The sequence below is a fragment of the Lagopus muta genome, chromosome 1 (assembly GCF_023343835.1).
Source record: "Lagopus muta isolate bLagMut1 chromosome 1, bLagMut1 primary, whole genome shotgun sequence".
NCBI lineage: Eukaryota > Metazoa > Chordata > Aves > Galliformes > Phasianidae > Lagopus > Lagopus muta.
Window position 1 is genome coordinate 6,619,720 of NC_064433.1, and position 17,455 is coordinate 6,637,174.

The window sequence follows — 17,455 nt, forward strand, 5'->3', positions numbered from 1 at the left end:
GGGTTTGCCGTGTGATTTGTTTGAGTGTTTGAGTCAGATTTCTGGTGAGATGCCAGCTAAGGATTGCATGGGAGCCTGCAGGAAGCTGTGCTCCAGCACCACGTGCTGTAGGACTTCACCGTTCCATGGGCACGAGGTCCTGGGGACAGCTGGGCATGCAGGGTGCAGGCAGCAAAGCTGGTGCACAGCAGTCCTAATGACACAGATATGTGAGATCAAGACTTGAAAGCAAACATGCTAGGAGAAACAGAATGACTATTCTCCCCTTCTGCAGCCATGGACACTTCTACCGCTTTTAGAGAGCATTTGCTGTTTCTCACTGTGGCAGACAACTGCAGCTAGACAAATCTGTCAGCGCTGGCCTCCAGCATGGCACTCTAAAGGGCTTTAATTATTATTATATGCACACTCAAGCTGACAGGATTCAATAAAGGTTTGTGATTTAACAGGCTGCCCGGCAACAACGCTTGATGGCCCCATTTGCAGAGCTGAGCATGCAAGCAACTCATCACGTTCACAGGGAAGCAAAGCATGTATCTGGATGTATGACGTGGATGTCACTTTTATTTGGTTACCTGTTTGCTTTTCTGCTTTGCTTGTGGAAAAATAATAGTTTTGAGGCATAAATATGACTGTAGGGCACAGCCCTGCTTTGTTCTTGGAGCCAAAGTGTCCTTTTGGCTACATCATTGTCTTCTGAGTACAAAAGCAGCCTTCATCTTTGTGCCAGTCCTTGGCCTTGTCATCAGCAGTAGGAGTCCACCTCACTCACATGCACTATAGTTTTAGGACAGCCCAATAACTAAAGATCCTATGCAATCCACAGCCTGGAGTCCTTTTTCTACTATTTCCCAGATGACAGTTACATTCATAGAATGATAGAATAATTAAAATTAGAAAAGATCATTGAGATCATCTAGTCCTGCTATCAACCCATCCCCACCATACCTGTGTTCCTCAGTGCCACGTCTGCCCTTTTCTTGGACACCTCCAGGGATGTGTTTTCCATGTGTTTGCGTAGAATCTCGATACAGGTGTGCAGGTGGTACAGCATTCACCCCTCATTCGTATATATTCAAACCAATAAAAGAAATAATAGCGGACAGCAACATCCCCGTGTCCGTGTCAAATAGATATTTCATGGATGGCAGAGCTTTCTGTTCAGAAATGTAGAATCTGTTGTCAGGTTTCAGGTACAACTGAATGTATGTGTACATACTGCACTCATCCAGGAGTGCAGAAAAGAGCCAGGAGGATGCGAAAAGAGGATTATACCTATTATTCAGCACTTCATTTGCTGTAAACTAAATAAGAGCTTTTAATTTTATGAGACAAAGTATTGGGATAGTTGCTCAGCCTGCAGCCAAATCATCCTCCCAAGATTGTCTTTCTTTTAGGGATTTTACAAAATTAGCCTCCTTTTGTTCATCTGTCATTGCATGAAACTCCTTCAGAGCAAACTACCTCAGTCCAGGAGCTGCTCACCCCCTTTATTGGCATATAGCTCTCATGTCTCTTAGGCAAGGGAGTGGCAACCAACTATAATTCCTGGCTGCACATGTAAATCCACACTCCTCCACACTGGAAAAACAGTGCTGCTGCCAATAGCTAGAAGATGGTTTACTGTTTTTGGCTGAGATAAATCCTTGCAGCGACTACTTCTATCTTTTTCACCTTTAATGATTAATTCATCATTAATATTTGTTTTGATGTGTTTCAAATTAAACAATCTGGAGGTTTTTACTCAAGCTCTGCAAGCATTTCTGAGTACTGCCAATTGCGATCTGCTTTGAAACCCTTGTTCTGATGGCTTGATCTGCATCTCATGGCAATCAGTGATATTCTTGGAATCAGGGATAGCCCTGGTATGGAAATTACTCTCCTGGCTTACAAACAGATGCAGGTCCCACTGTAGGAGTCTGAGCAGTTTTTAAGGTTATTTAGTCCTAGTCTTCCTGGTAGAGCGGAGAGCTATTGTAATAAAGGACCCATGACTTGAATTTTGTTTTCTTTCAAACTGAGCATTCTTCACATGAAAACACTAAAGACAAGTGCTCACTTTGTTACCTAAAGTAAGCAGACAAAAGTATAGTACCTAAGTCTGGTTGTGCCATCTAGGAATCTCTTGCTTTTAGTCTCAAAGTACCTACATTTATTTGGTATGTTTGGGATTGTGATACAGTCATAGAGTCATATAATCATAAAGACTGGAAAAGACCACTAAGATCATCTAGTCCAACCATTAGTGCATCACCACCATGCCCACTAACCACGTCCCTCAGTGCCACATCCACCCTTTTCTTGAACACTTCCTGGGATGGTGACTCTACAGCCTCCCTGGGCAGCCTGTGACAATGCCTCACCACCCTTCCTGAGAAAAAATTTGTCCTAATATCCAACCTGGATCTCCCTGACACAACTTAAGGCCATTGCCTCCCATCCTATCACTGTTACTCAGGAGAAGAGGGCAACCTCCACCTCACCACAACCTCCTTTCAGGCAGTCGTACAGAGCTGTAAGGTCTCCCCTAAGCTTCCTCTTCTCCAGAATGAACAATCCCAGTTCCCTCAGCTGTTCCCCATAATACTTGTGCTCCAGACCCTTCACAGCTTCATTGCTCCAACTCTGAATATACTCCAGGGCCTCAATGCCTTTCTTGTAGTGAGAGGCCCAAAACACAACACTTGAGGCGCAGCCTCACCAGTGCCTGGTACAGGGGGACAATCACCTCCCTGCTCCTGTTAGCTGCACTATGTCTGTTACAAGCCAGGATGCCACTGGCCTTCTTGGTCACCTGGACACACTGCTGGCTCATTGTCAGCCAGCTGTTCACTAATAATACACATGGAGCCTTTTTAGGATATTACTTCGTTGCCTAAAGAAAACCCATATGTCTATGACAGGGATGTTCAGCCTTTGTCTGAGCTTTGTTATGATCTGAGATGAGGCAGAACAGGGCATAACCTCAGCCTAAGTCCCAGGGTGGCAGCGAGCCTGTGGGCTCACGCCTCGCATGCTTAATGCACACGGCAGCACAACAGCTGGAGCTGGCTATTGTTTCAGCAACTGTCGGGATTTTGCCCTCAACATGCCTTTTGCATCATGCTTGATGGCTAGAAAGTGTCTCCAAAATGAAAATACATGTGCTGTAGGCCTTGGGAGGTTCATACAACTCTCTCCCCAGAAGATAAACAAGCTATTTTTTGAGCTGAGTAAAAAGTCCCTTTCCTTCAAGCTGCACTGCAAAGCACCCTGCAGGAAGAAGGATGCCACCGTGAAAAGCATCAGCAGATGCCTTGGGCAGTAAAGAATCCAGACCATTCTCTGCTCACAGGATCAGGAGAAAATAGAAGAAGGATTACAGTGAGGGAGTGCGACATGAGGCAGGGCACAGATTAGAAGTGATGAGGTACACGTGGGTGGGTTTTGTCACAGCCAGTGCTGCAGCTGCTGAATTACACAGCTCAGGTTTCCAGCTGTGAAGTGTCTCCACGCTGACATTATCACAGTGAAAACACATGAGGTATGTTGTAGCACTTGAGAGGAGAGAAGTGGAGCACTGGGCAAGAAGGGCCTGCTGCATGCCCACCCTCCCTCCTCTGTTCATTGAGTGATGTCCTCATGCAAGCCCTGTGATAGGCACCTCCATAGGCACCAGAAATACTCAGCACTGTTTACACACACACAGCACTGAGGCTCATTTATTGGCATACAGAAAAATTCAGCCCAAACGGAGGTGTAAAACTGTGAAATAGTTAAACTACTTAAACTAGTCAATTTGAAAAACTAGTTTGAAAATTGTCACCATGCTCTAAGGCCAGTAGGAAGGGGCTTTTTGGTGGGCATTTGTTTCCTGAATTTTGGCTGCCCGTGCTTCCTCTGAATGCCTGGGCTGCTGGCTGCTTCCTACCAGCACTGGGGCTTTTTATCACAATCTCATCTTCAGTCATGACGGAGGGCAGGTTTATGTACAGATTGATCCCACCATATTGCCTTTGAGTTCCATCTTCCAAGGCATCCAGGATCATTCTCTTTTTGCAGAGTTTCTAAAGCAGACAGGACTGTATGGTAACAGTTTCTGTCTTCAGTTAATCCCACACAAGCACAGACATCTTAAAGATAATAGTGAAAAATATTAATTTCTTCCGTGTGTTGTGAGCAGGCTGTGGTTTGGAGACCACAGGTGTCCTCTAAGTTAAACTCTTTGGCCTTCCAGTCAAAGGTTTAGTTGATCTGGCCAGGCATTCAGCATATGGGGATGGAACCATCTGGCTTTGAGCTGGAATTAGCTCTCCTTTGCCTAGTCATTAGATCCAGCAAGGCAAGGTGGGCAATGCTTGTGAGAACAAAAGGTTTTGTTGTGGAGGGAGATCAGAAGAGGTCAAAAATGCCATCTGTCTGAGAGACACAGTGAGCAGAATTCCTATATTTCTGCCCATAACTACAAGCTCTCTTTCATTTTTAATGCAAGAGAATATTCAATACTGAATCCAATAAAACTCCTCCTGGTCTTCGTAATAAGACAATTAAGAATACAGCTTTAAAAAAAAAAAAAAAAGACACCACATAGTAATCTAGATGCTGTAGGGTTGAAAAGCAGATATTGGGGCCACCTCTCATGGGTGGTTGAAGTCACTGTGTTGTGCTTTCCATAGACTGTTTTCAGACCAAGCAATGGTGCTATTAAAGATTGAGTGGACTGAAATCATCGTGAAGAAAAGTTTGCATCCTGTTTGAGGGAGAAGGGCTGCTATAAAGACACCTTTTATAAGATACCAGAGAATCTGTGGAAGAGAGAGACCTGGTGAATATCAGTTATATGAAAAAGCCTGGACTGGAGCTTACGTTTCTTCTTTTCACACCAGAAAGTCCATGTGGGTGGGAAACCTGGACGATGGGAGAAGTGTCATGCTGAACTCTGCTCATGCGAATATCAGTGCAGCTATATGGGGAATATCCATCTGCAAAATACCCACCTTGGAGGATGTTTGGGGGTTGTGGGATAAGAAAAGGAGGGAACAGAGCTAGAGACTTGACTTCTCCCATCATCCATGTCTGTTTAATTGTCAGAAGTCCAAATTATGAGCGGCCTTGCATGGAGAGGATGATCCACAAGTCATGACTCTCTCTCCCTGAGCAGGAGACTTGATTTCTTGGAGTACTAGACTTACTAAGATTGAAAAAGACCACTAAGATAGTCCAACTATCCACCTACCACCAATATTTCTTACTAAACCATTCCCTTCAGTGTCACATCCACCCTGTTCTTGAACCCCTCCAGCGACAGAGACTCCACACCTCTCTGGGCAGCCTGTGCCAATGCCTCACAACTCTTCCTGAGAAGTTTTTCCTAACATCCAACCTGAACCTCCCTGACACAACTTGAGGTCATTCCCTCTCATCCTATTTAAACGACTCCCTTGGCCCAGTGGTGAACTTGACAGACCTGTAACTCCGTGCTGCTGGGAAAACCCACTGCAGGGCACCTGTGGAAATAACTGAGCGTTATTTGCAAATATGTTTCATTACACAAAGCCATAAATCCTTACAGACTTGGGCGTTTGTTATTTTTGGCTTTTGCAAAATTATTTGTGCTTTCTTGCGGCATTTTATCGCTGACGCGTGCTGTTTGTGGAGGTGCAACATTAAATGTCATGGCTTGGAACTGTAATGCTCTGAGTCAAAAAGAGTTGTTACGTAGGGAACCTGTCCTACTTAAAAGGCTCTCATGTTTGTCCAGGGTTTATGTACTGTATTCTTCTAGCTGATCATCATTTTCAGTGTTACATATGATAGATGCTAGTATGAGTGATTCAGCCATAGTTTATAGCGTGCCTTTGCAGTTTGGAGTTTTAGCATGCTGTCCTGCCTGCTCAGCAGCTAACAGGTCCTCTGCTTTCATCCACGCTGCCCCTCTAATTAATGATCCACACGAATATGCAACCAGTTTACTCTGATCTTCCTGGGCTTTGGGATGATGGGGAGCCAGCAGAGATGTACAGGAAGCTCAGTCACAAAAGGATTCAGCTTTCCCTATTGTACATCAGTGTCCATATTTTAATCCTTTGATTCTTCATAGCAATCTTCAGTCCAAACCCATATATTTTATTAATTTATTTACTGGTGAATATGGAAGTGATCTTTACCCAATGGGACTAGTTCTAACCCTGTGGGACTTCCGCCCTTCTAGTGGCAGTGGGCAGAAAGTGTTGGCTTTCTACCAAGTCCTAAGGGTGGTTTTTCACACCAATGGAGCTCCACACCATAAACTCATCACTGCTCCATCGCCACAGAACACCCAGTTTAGTGTGGTCATGGGAAACATGGGAATGGTCTTACAGGGCCAAATGCCACTCCTGGTCAAGTCAGATCTTGTTTTGTGGACAGGTTTCTGCTCCTTCACAGAACAACAGTTCTGTGTTTTCAGCAGCACTGGATGCTGTAGCAGGCAGGGAACAATGATGAGTCCCCAACCAAGGCTCTTGCACAACAGCTCTACAGCAGACAAAGGCAACCTATCCATGCTTGATGCTATGCAGCAGATCAAACGCTCTGTGCAGGCCCTTGTTTGCACAGCTGCTATGCTTGGAAAAGTCACACACAGTCCTCAGTTGCCTGGCCCAGTTTGCTCCCCAGCATCTTACCTGGAAACTAGATTATTGGTTTATATATGCTATACTTCATTAGATTGTATTTACACACAACAGCTATTCGATTATTAAATTTTTATCTATACATTAGATTACCAATACATATTTATTATCAGATCTTTATATTCTATCTAATCTATAATTTATAGATCATTAGTTTACGTGTTACATTGCTTGGGTACAGCAGTGTCTCTGTTCCTTTGTGTTGCTGACACCTCTGTAGAAGCTTATGAGACACTGGAAAGGCCAGAGGGGAAATTCTATAATTTCACTTGGTTACATCTGCATTTTACTTGTGGCATGCATTTGTTTGCACAGCTTTTAAACAAGTGATGCTGTGATTTGGATGAATCCATTCATTCTTTTCATAGTTTCTTGCTAGGATTAATACACTTCGTGTTTTTTTAATACTTAAATTTCCCTGATTCTCACTTCAAGATGTATTTTCCTTTACTTTGACCCCTTACCACTCTTTCTGAGAAGAAATTTTTCCTAACATCCGACCTGAACCTCTCCTGGTGCAAATGAACACCATTTTCTCTCTTTCTATCACTGTTACCTGGGAGCAGAGGCTGACAGCCACCTCTCTATGACCTCCTTTCAGGCAGTTACAGAGAGCAATAAGGTCTCCCCTGAGCCTCCTCTTCTCCAGAAGGAACAATCCCAGAAACTAAATGGCGTCAGAGTGTTTCTGACAATGAACATAGCAACAGTGCTGTGAGGTGGCACCTTCCTTTTGTGTCACAAATGGAGAAATGGGGACACGGCGAGGCATAGAAGGTGGAAGCAGCCCTGGGATTTGCCAGCAAGGAGAGACTGAATCTGGGAAAGCATCAAGTGTGATGAAGGGCAGTTTAAAAGGGAGATGTCCGTAGCTGGATGTTTCCTTGTTTTAAGAATTTATGTAAACTGATTTCAAATACTTCAACCAAGCCCAGGTTTTCATGTTTACTTTTGGGACTTCTTTAAAACTGGGAAACAATTCACCAAAGCTGTTGTCAATGCAGTGCCTCTGTCCCTCTAGGAGAGGGGTCTGGAATAATATGGCCCATTGGTTAGGATGCTACCCTAATGTGGTTTTGAGGAATCTGCTTCCTTTTCCCATGGGACTACAGAAAAACAGCTCAGTCCCCTCAATCTCAAAGCATTATTGAACAGCATTCAGTCAGGAAGCTTTCATTATTTTTCACTAGATCTCTTGGTGATTGCTCTTCCATGCTTTAAAGTAGGAGAAGGAGCACATGAATTTCTGCAGGTTGAGTACATCTCAGCACAGCTGCTAGCTGCAGTGACTTCTGCTGGGAAGCACACGGCTTTTCGGGTTCACCTGCAGAACCTGCACCTCGATTGAACCCATAGGCTTCCACCCAAGCTATCTCTAATGAGCATTATGATTTTTTCTTTTACTTTTGGATTTGATTTCCCTTTAAATAGCCCATCAGTTGAGATCCACTCTGAGCATGGAAACCTAGAATCATAGAGTATCCCAAGTTATGGAAAGGGACCCATAAGGATAATTGAGTCCAACTCCTGGCTCCCCACAGGAATATCCAAAAAATCAGTTCATGTATATAGGCACCTCTTTTTTTCCTGATAGAAATAATGGTCCCAAAAGCCAAACTGGAAGTAGATGCAAGCCAAACTGGTTAGCAGCATTGGCAGAGATGTTAAGCACTCTGCATTGCCAAGTTGAATGCCTTGCTGTGAGGAGGCTGAGCCAGAGCAGAAGTGAATCATAGAATCAGAGAATGTCTCCTTCTATCACAGCCATCTCCTCCAATGCACCAGCACCTCGGTAGCAGTGGTTTGCAGGTGTCACTTCCCAGGACACCTTTTTCCAAATACCTTCATCCCTATGGATTGATTCAGCATCTCCTACCTTCTTTCCCTGTTGGGTTTCACATCCCCTTTCTTGCTCCTTCATCTACTTTCTTTCCACTTCCCCTGTCTTTCACTGAGAAATTCCTAGTGTTCATGTTCAAAGATCAGCATACAAATAAAATTAAAATGACATTCTCAAAATCTAAAAAATAAAAATACAAAGTATTAATTTGCACACAGTGAAAAATGTAACGTAGACTACGTTGCAGGCTTTAAACCTGTATCACTATTTATGTTATTGCTACTTTCTTGATTATGATGGTACCATTTGCACAAATGTGCTTGTGCATAAAGGAGAATGTACATAAACGATGAATAATTTCCATTAGAAGTGACTATTCGCTTGAAATGCCATTGAAATTCTAGAGTACCTTCAAGTGAAGAGCCTACTCACGTTATCTGTTGCTCTGACCTCCTGTAGTGCATTGCATTTGAGCTCACTTATTGTTCATGTAAAATTTCCTCTGCGTGAAGGTCCTTATATGAATGCACCTTTTGATGGCTGATTATGGGTGTAAATTCAGGTCAGTCATAATTTATCTAGTGAACTCAGAGGAAATTGGATTAGTCTCTGTTCCTAGGGGAATGACCCTGCCATGTGCATGGGACCTTCTGCTCTCGTCATCATCACACAGGCATTGGGACACTTGGGAATGCTGAGGATGAGATCTTGACAAATAATTAAGCATCCTAATTAATCTACTCAAACCTTGAGACTTGTAGAGAGCTCTGCATGTGCTGATAATACACTTTTACTTTCTGAATGTGTCTGTGTGTTGTTCGATGAGAAGTCTGTGCATGGCATTTCCCAGCTTCCTCTTGCTCTTAAAACAATTGTCTATAATTGCTGTAATTAATATTCTGCCCCTGGGGTTGTACTGTTGTCTCTTTAGAGTTTGCACAAGTTAAATGTATCTTTTGGAAATTATTTTTTAAGTAGCAAACCCAGAGAGGCATTGCTCTAAGTAGTTAATTAGATGTGTGTTTATAGAGATGATTTTTGTCTTTAAAGACAGCATTTTGACAAACCTGGTCCTGGAGGCTTGGTGGGAATGATCCATGCCCTCCAGCCACCTGCTGTGCTGTATGAAATCTGGTTTCCTTTCAAAGTGAGGTTTATGTCATTGCACAATCTGCCTGTTCCCATCCCTGGGGAGGAGAAGTGTGAGAGCAGGCTCACCCCTTAGGAGACACAGAAAATCCACATGGCAGATCACCAAATGCAGTCACTTTTCAGAAACTCTGTGTTTATGTAACTGTGTTCAGAGTGAGAAGAAAGCAGCACTATGGAGACTGAGGCAGTTCTTTGTAGTGATGATTTCAAGGATTTATTAGTCCGTATCATGAGGGCGTAAAGAATTCATGAATATAGTGGGAGCGTTTGGATGGAAAGCATGCAGCTCTTAGTAATACTGCAGGGAAATTAGGGCGTCCAGACCTGGTGTGACATTGGAGTGGGAAGATTCATGGGGCTGTTGCATGTCTGCTCTATGTGTGCTCCAGCTTCTGTCTGCATGGGGATAAATCCCTCCAACCCACACTCTGCCTCCATCCCCCTGCACCCGGTTTGCCGCTGTTGTGAGACTTCAACCTCCAGACAACCATCTCCATTCATCTGACCCAGAGGCTCTAAGCTTCTACTGCCCCAAATACTTAACCACTGAGCATTTTCTGGGCTGCAAAGTGTTTGTGACTATTTACTTCAGTCAAGATCGTATTTTGTCATGATGAATAGAAGCACCGACAATTAGTGTTTAACTAAAAATAACTTTCCTTTTTGCAGACACTTTCTAAAAAAAGACTATTTCATCTTTTATTTGTTTTATGTTTTTCCAGGATCAAGCATGAGAATATAGTTGCTCTGGAAGACATCTATGAGAGCCCAAACCATTTATACTTGGTCATGCAATTGTAAGTACTGAACCTGACTAAATTTCTGTGTCAAAATTGCCAACTCTTCTTGTTCTAGTCTTGCTTTCTAACTCAAAAGATGGAATAACTCTGAGGTACTTGTCTTGCGCCCAAAATCTTTGGCTGGTGGTTAAAACGAAACTTCAGATGTAGTGGGCTGGATTGTTATGTAATTGGAAGCTGAAGTCTTTTGTCAATGGTCTTCAAAATCAACCAAAATTAACAGGGGATTTCCTGTTAAGGGGACTAGAAATGACTCTGAATACACAGAATTGCCATCCATGTAGTTCTCCATCACCCAACAGACCTGGTCTGCAGTGAGAGAGAATGGATAGGTGGTGGATTAGCAAGAAAGTATCTTGCTTGTCTCAGAAGCAGGACCATCTCACTGCACCATTCCTTCACATGTGTCTCCCACCAGAACCACTCTTCTTCCTTTTTCCTACCTACTCTGAGCTTAAGAAGATCAGAATCCCATCAGATATGTGATGTGTTGTAGCTGACCTGGCCCTCTTGCCACATCCACCTGGCAAGGAGGAAGTGATGATCATAGTGCTTTGTTTTTTTTTCTTTTTTTTCTCTTTTTTCCTCTTTTCTTTCTGAAATCAATTAAAAAAAAAACATGACATGAAGTTAAAATTTCTTATTGTCTCTGGTCCTTATGAGATTACCTAAAACATGAGCAGTGCAGACAGATGGGGCAGAGGGATAAAGTGATACTGTGAAAAGACAGATGTGCAGTAGGGAGCTTGGAGCATCTGACAGAGGTAGATCTGGGTTTAAATATCTGACAGGAAACCACTGGGGACCGTGCTGGGCTCTGGTCTGTTGGTAATATCCAGGGAAGCAGATGTCATTAGTAGCTGTCCTGCTGGTTGTGTGGGAAGAATAGTGCCTTGTACATTTTTAGTTTGTGTTTGTAGTCCTACATTTCTGCCCAAAATGCTGTAAAATGATTTCACAGGCACCTCAGCATCATACAAATTTCAACATACCATCTGGATTGTGGGAAGTATTAGTTTCATTACCAGTTGATTTACAAATCCTTATTTTTGTTTAATCTCTGTAGAGAAGAAAAGTCAGTATTGCTCCTGTTTATTGCTGCCTAGTTTATTGTGAGGTATCCGTCACTTTTCCAGGTTTCTTGTGTCCATATCATTGGCTTATCTAAAATATAGGGCTGTAATCATAGGTGAGACTGAATGTGTTAGTACAGACAGAATCATAGAATCGTTAGCATTGAAAAATACCACTAAGATCATCTTAGTGATCCAACTGTCAACTTATTGTGGAACGGAGAGAAGATGAGAGGAGAGGAGAGGAGAGGAGAGGAGAGGAGAGGAGAGGAGAGGAGAGGAGAGGAGAGGAGAGGAGAGGAGAGGAGAGGAGAGGAGAGGAGAGGAGAGGAGAGGAGAGGAGAGGAGAGGAGAGGAGAGGAGAGGAGAGGAGAGGAGAGGAGAGGAGAGGAGAGGAGAGTTGGAAGGGACCTTCAAAGATCATCTAGTTCAACTGCTGGACCACTTCAGGGCAGCATTGCTCCATCCCAGGGGCAGCACCCAGCATTTTCCTTTGTTGAAATTCTACTTGCTTACAATTCAACACTTAACTGGGAAATTATTCTTTTTATCATAACTGCATTTGTAAACTGAGCCAATTGATTTCCCAAGGACCAAGAACTTAGCTGTTGTAAATGGACCAAAGCCCACAGTGGTGGAATGTCTGGCTGAAGGCAGAAGCTGGGACCCCATCTGGAATGCTCGGGGCTGTGGGCCTGAGCCTTTCTCAGCCAGAATGAGGAATCCTTCAAAACTATAGGATCATTTTATTTGAATTTGGATACATACTTGAGTGTGATCTAGAAACAGCAGTGCAAACTCCCACTCATGCAGAAAGCCTGTGTGACAAAACTCGTGCATGTCCTGCACTCAGTCAGCCTCAGCAACGGAGTAAAACACATTAGATTATCTTATTAAAGACTGTTCATGTTGTGCTAAGCTGTGGTTTTCAGCTCTCCTCACTGCTGGAAATCAAAATAAGGCTGTGCTGCATTGAAATCTGCACAGGGTGTCTTCTGGGAATTATCTGCTCTTTTGCAAAAGGGTCGTGCTATGACAAAGTGAAGAGGACAGCATGCATATCCTCATCACTGTGCACATTGCATCTGTGCTGCCTTTTTGTTCTGAATTCTCAAGAGTTGAGATTCAAGGCTGCATCTCCACAAAGTTCAGAAGACTTAAAATCAATTCTGCATGCTTCCTTTCTTGGTTTCTGTCTGGGAGAACGCATGCACAGATAATCTTTTTTCCAGGATAACATCAACTTATTGATACAGTACCTCTGAAGCATTGCATGGCATGAGGTATCTATTTGTTTAATCTCTTCCCTGTTTAATATTATTAGATTCCTTATGTGCATTTAAAATTTGAGTTTAGTATGAATTTAGAAGTGATTGTGATCAAGCGGGTTCCCAAAAGCCACATTTAGATAAATAGAAAAGAGGGTAATAGTAGCACCCCTCAAAGAGCAGTACTGTGGGCACGGCAGATCTCACATCCGGATGCCCTTCTCCTGACTCGTTGCTTTCTAAGTGAGCACTTACTCATGATTGCCATGAGAGATTTTTTGTTGCATGGGCAGCATTTTCATCGCCAGCCTTCAAAGCACTCCTTGCAGGTTTGTGGAAAATCCACATCACAGCCCCTGAGCAGCCCATACCTCACTGTGGGAGAAAGTCTTTGGAATCACTCCATACCCCTGTTCATGTCCCTATGTGGTCACCCTTTGGTACATCTGCCATTGAAAGCTACGCTTGTTAACTGGTTATCCCGAAGGATAGATATTGCACCTCATTTACTCTGTCAAAGACATGAGCAGGCACACGTGGCAGCATCTGTACTGGAGCTTGTAGAAAAGGAGGTGAAGAGGTGGCTGTCTGTGTCTACTTGACACTTAATTTATTCCTGCAAGTCCCTCGGGGAGCATTTCCCAGGGTTATGTAGCTGTTGGTGAATGTCCTGTGTGTTTCCTGGTATGTTCTTGTGGAAATCTGATCTCTAGCTTTTGTTTCAGCCTCTGATTTTTATATACAGTGTACGTGAGCCATCATAAAACCATTCAATCTGTCACAGCCCTGTTACTGCAACGTAGTCCAGAGTTGGAGATATCTGAATCTGACAGCTCAGAGTTTCATGTGCAGTCTCAAAGCATTACCCTATTCCTTAGAAATGTCTGGCCCATGATTTCTTCATTTATTTTCCCAAAGTACAGGATATTCCAACCCAAGAATGAAGACAAACACCAAAATATGTGAAGAAGTTTCATTCTTTTTGGGTGAGATTTCCCCAGAGAAGACAGGGGAAAATAATTTCATAAAGGAAAGTTTTATTGAAGTGTATCTTGGAATGATAGTACGAATGATAGTGAACATCATTAATGAGCAATTATAGGTTGCTATTGGGGCTGCATGGTAAGAATTACCCTATCTAAGTCATCTGCCTCACCTTATCTTGCCAGTGCAGGGAAATATTCTGTTGTAGTTTGTATTGTCAGATACTAATATTTCACTGGCATAAAAGGCCTCTTTGGATATTGATGATTCATTCTCTGTGTGCCAGAAAGTCATGCATAAAAATGGATTTACATAAACACGTATTTTCCATCTAAGTGTTGTGGGACTGCTTGGATATGGCGTTTCAGAAGGCGCTGCCTGTGCAGGTCGGAGCAGATCCCCAAAGCTCATCACTGACTTCATAGTTTGTTTACACCAGACCACAAAGCGGCCAAGTTTGATCTCCCACAGACCCGCATGCACCCTCCATTAGCCACAGACTATGCACGAGTCCTCTGCACCTCCCTGGACATGTGTTTCTCACTGCTGCTGCCATTGACTCTCCACAAGGATATGGGGCCATGTTAAAAGTCAATGACCGTGTTCATTTCCATATTCTCCCCTATTCATCCATGTAAGAACTGCATATTTTTGGTATATCAAATCTTCTGACAAAAGTCGGTATCCTTATGGGTCCCCTCCAACTCAGGATATTCTATAATTCTCAGTATACCCAATGGTCGGAAGTTTCTAGAGGATGACAAACTGGGATTGACAGACAGTGACCACATGTGCCTCACTTCTTATGGAAAAGAGGCTGGAAATAGGTCTAACAGGCACCTCCAAAGCTTATGAAATTCATCCAGCCTGTTCTTAAAGGTCTCCAGACGCATGTTCCTCAGGGAATCCACGCCGCTGCTGGACAGCCTTATGGATATGGAGCATTTCCTAATAAAATTACATCTTTCAGGTTGCAATTTAAACTGAGGCTGGAAGTCTTATTTCTCTAACTCCTAATGCAGGTAATGAGTCTCTAAAGGTGACACCAGCAGGCCCATTACCATTAGCATTACCATGGCTAAGTAATGGTTAAAACTAAACACCCACCTTGACCAAATCCAGAGAAATTTCCGTTGATGCCAGGGCATCAGGACATGCTCCCATGAAGCTCTGCAGTGCTGGAACTAACTTCTGAGGTGTTTCAGAAGGACACAAGTGTTTCTAGCAGAACTAAACCTTGGAGCTGAGAAGAAAGGGAGGCAGGAATACGGTATAGTTGAGAACTTTGTCTTCAAGATCCAGTGACTGAAAGCCTAACAAGTGGCCTCTTTGATTGGCTGTGATACATTATAGTAGTTCTCTGTAGGAGGGCTGTTTAACCTAGATCCTGTCAGCCTGTGTTCCTGATGGGCCAAGGAAGCCAGAGCATTTCCCCCAGATGAGGTCTTTTTGAGGCCATGAGGTCCCTGCTTAGAGCAAGTTTTACAGAGAGCAGACCCTGCAGCAGACCCTGGAATGCTTCTCCTGAAATGCCCCAAACAGCACAAACTGAACCTAATAACCTTACTTCAAGGGTTTTCCAGCTTGGCATCTCAAGTCTGCCAAATAATTCAAATGACTTCTAGCACAGACAAGCCAAGATGACAGAGATCCTTCCTTCCTGGTGTAAGTCACGCACCAGAGTATTTTGCAGGCTCAGAGTTTCAGTGCATCATTTCTGCTGTTAATCAACTCTCCCCTGCCACACATAAGCATGTTGTAACCCTGCGAGGGCCTGGGAGTCAGCTTGGACAGGCATGCACCTACCTGCAATAAAGTCTACATAAGTTTTTATTGTTACTGTAACCCACACCACCCATGATTTTGCCTCTCACCTGTATGCTTTGCAAATAAGCAAGCGGAGTGGTAAACTGGGATTAAATGCTGAATTGCTTTTGTTTTTTGGTTTTTGTTTGTTTTTTGTTGTTTGTTTTTTTTTTTTTTTTTTTGTAAGCTCAATGCTTACGCACACTCCAAGACCAGTGGAGCATGGACAGGCTTTGCAAGTGACATTTCAATGAAAATATTCAGCTTCCAAGAAAAACAAGAGACAATTGAGGGAAGTGCCTTGTTTGCCAGGTTCCTTAAGGAGTCTAGCAAGGACACACGGTGTTACAAAAGAGCAATTCACATGCCAAAGCCACTATCACATTGGGATGCTAATTAAAGCAAAACATAGATCTGCTGCACTGAATTCCTTGGATGGGATTTATTTTTATACTTGGGTTTTTTTGCCTGTAAAACATTATATGTAAGGCAGATTGAAATATCCCTTCACTCACAATGGATTTATATGATCTAGAAAAGCCATTTGGGTTCTTTAGCTGCAGAAAATTCTTGTCCAAGCAGCTAAGAGAAGCCCTTCACATCACTGTTTTCCGTGCATGGTATGTTATCATTATCAGTAATGGTAGTAAGGGGAACAGGAAAAACAATTCTAGCAAAGGAGAACCCTGGAGCTGATGACCATTGGCCAAGGGGTTTGGTTGGTCTGTGGTACAGTATGGGAGATCAGCTGTGCACCCATAAACTCTGCTCTTTGTATCCTAAAGTCCCGACTAATATGAGGCAAATTAGTGCCTGACACCCATTGAAAACACAGTCTGTGTCAGGAGGATTGAACACGTGCTGCTGATACCACATCATGATGCATGAGAGTGAGATGGTAAATTTACGTGGCAGTTGGCTCATAGGTTTTACTGGTTAGAACACTTGCTAACCCTTGCTCTCAGTTTCTGATCAAGTAAATATTCACAAATTTTACTTTTTTTAATATATATCTTTGAGCAAATGTTGCCTATGAACTACATCATGAAGAAGGCTGTTGCACATCTGAGCATGCCAGGAAGGAGACTGTGAGTGCCAAGGGAGCTTTGCTTGGGTTTTGACACAGATAAGCAGAGATTTAGGGGCCCTATTTGGGCAAAACTTCATTTTGTCATTGCTTGTGGGGTCACATCACTGATGTGGGCAGAAGAGCCTTCAGGAGTCTGCAGTGGAAGAAGAAATGGGACTAGCTATGTCCTGTGATTGAAAAAAGCCTTTTGGTGTTTCCATGGACAAGAGTTTTGTGAACGGGGGGTAGAGTGAAATACAAGGAGCAGCTCTCCAGGGGTGGATTCAGCTGGGCAAAGTTTAAAATGAAATGGGACAGCAACAAGAGGGTTAAGTGTGTATAACACGATTGGGTGCATGAAGCACGATTCTGGGAGAAGTGCTCAGAAAAATGAATCCTGGGCTAATCACAGCCTTTGATGTGGGCAAATTGTAGGTGTGTGCCAAACTGCAGAGCTGGGATTTTAGATTTTGAAATCACACTCACTATTTGGGCATGTACGGGCTTGCAGTGTTTGGGAACAGTTTTAAAGGGGAGATTTAGATTACATAGTAGGTGGAGATTGTTTACTCAGAGTGTTCTGAGGCACTGGCACAGCTGCCAGAGAAGCTGTGGGTGTCCCATCCCTGGAGGTGCTCAAGGCCAGGTTAGATGGGCCCTGGGCAGCTGGAGCTGGTGAGGGCAACCAACGTATGGCAGCGGGTTCAAACTGGATGGTCTTTAAGGTACCTTCCAACACAAGTTCTATAATTGTATGATTGCATGATTTTATGAGTTTGTGTACAACACAGCTTTCATTTTCAGCCTATT

At 43.3% G+C, this 17,455-nt stretch overlaps 1 protein-coding gene across 2 annotated transcripts in view; it reads left to right on the plus strand.

The window, feature by feature from the left end:
* The window catches only part of CAMK1D (calcium/calmodulin dependent protein kinase ID), a 250,640-nt gene that overhangs the window by 121,363 nt on the left and 111,822 nt on the right, over window positions 1–17,455 (plus strand). For both annotated transcript variants that reach the window (XM_048963146.1, XM_048963135.1), the window contains exon 3: window positions 10,368–10,442. In XM_048963146.1, coding sequence (XP_048819103.1) covers window positions 10,368–10,442 — 75 coding nt within the window. The remainder of the gene's footprint in view (window positions 1–10,367; window positions 10,443–17,455) is intronic.